Source organism: Coregonus clupeaformis, chromosome 39 (assembly GCF_020615455.1).
Source record: "Coregonus clupeaformis isolate EN_2021a chromosome 39, ASM2061545v1, whole genome shotgun sequence".
NCBI lineage: Eukaryota > Metazoa > Chordata > Actinopteri > Salmoniformes > Salmonidae > Coregonus > Coregonus clupeaformis.
Genome location: NC_059230.1, coordinates 4,926,125 through 4,926,734, shown reverse-complemented (window position 1 = coordinate 4,926,734; position 610 = coordinate 4,926,125). Strand labels below are relative to the sequence as shown.

At 43.8% G+C, this 610-nt stretch overlaps 1 protein-coding gene across 1 annotated transcript in view; it reads right to left on the bottom strand.

Moving 5' to 3' along the window:
- The window catches only part of LOC121558819 (short transient receptor potential channel 5-like), a 92,143-nt gene extending 91,814 nt beyond the window's left edge, over window positions 1–329 (bottom strand). Inside the window, exon 1 of the mRNA XM_045211794.1 lies at window positions 191–329. Coding sequence (XP_045067729.1) covers window positions 191–326 — 136 coding nt within the window. The 5' untranslated portion in view covers window positions 327–329. The remainder of the gene's footprint in view (window positions 1–190) is intronic.
- Window positions 330–610: the final 281 nt, after the last annotated feature.

Sequence of the window (610 nt, the reverse complement as noted above, 5' to 3'; positions counted from 1 at the left end):
GGTAGGGTTAGGGGACAGAGGGTAGGGTTAGGGGACAGAGGCGTAATGAAACAGATGATGGTGTTGATAGTGAGATATTATTGGAGATCATAAATTAGACCGTATAGATGAAAGTACAAATAACTTAACTGTCTGGGTATTGACATATTACTAATATATATTATATACGACAACATGATAAGTCAATTACCTTTCTCTACAGCGGTGAGGTAGGCCCTCTCCTCAGCAGAGAGCTCCACTTCAGCCCGTACAATCTGCAGTGGGATTCTGTCCCGGTACGGGGAGTAGCTCACCTTCTTATAATATAACTGAGCCATTGGATTCATCTTGCCTGGCTGAGGAAGAGAAGGGGGGGGAGGGAGGGAGGGAGGGAGGGAGAGAGAGAGAGAGAGAGAGAGAGAGAGAGAGAGAGAGAGAGAGAGAGAGAGAGAGAGAGAGAGAGAGAGAGAGCTCAAAGACATTGCTCCTGCATTTTTAACAAAAAATATAGATTTAGAGTTAGATAAAGTAGGATTTTTTGGCAGGGACATATACAGGATGCTACCCTCCACAACATAACCTTTATTCCAAACCAAAACTCCAAACCTACAACCTGATTTTGGACGGAATT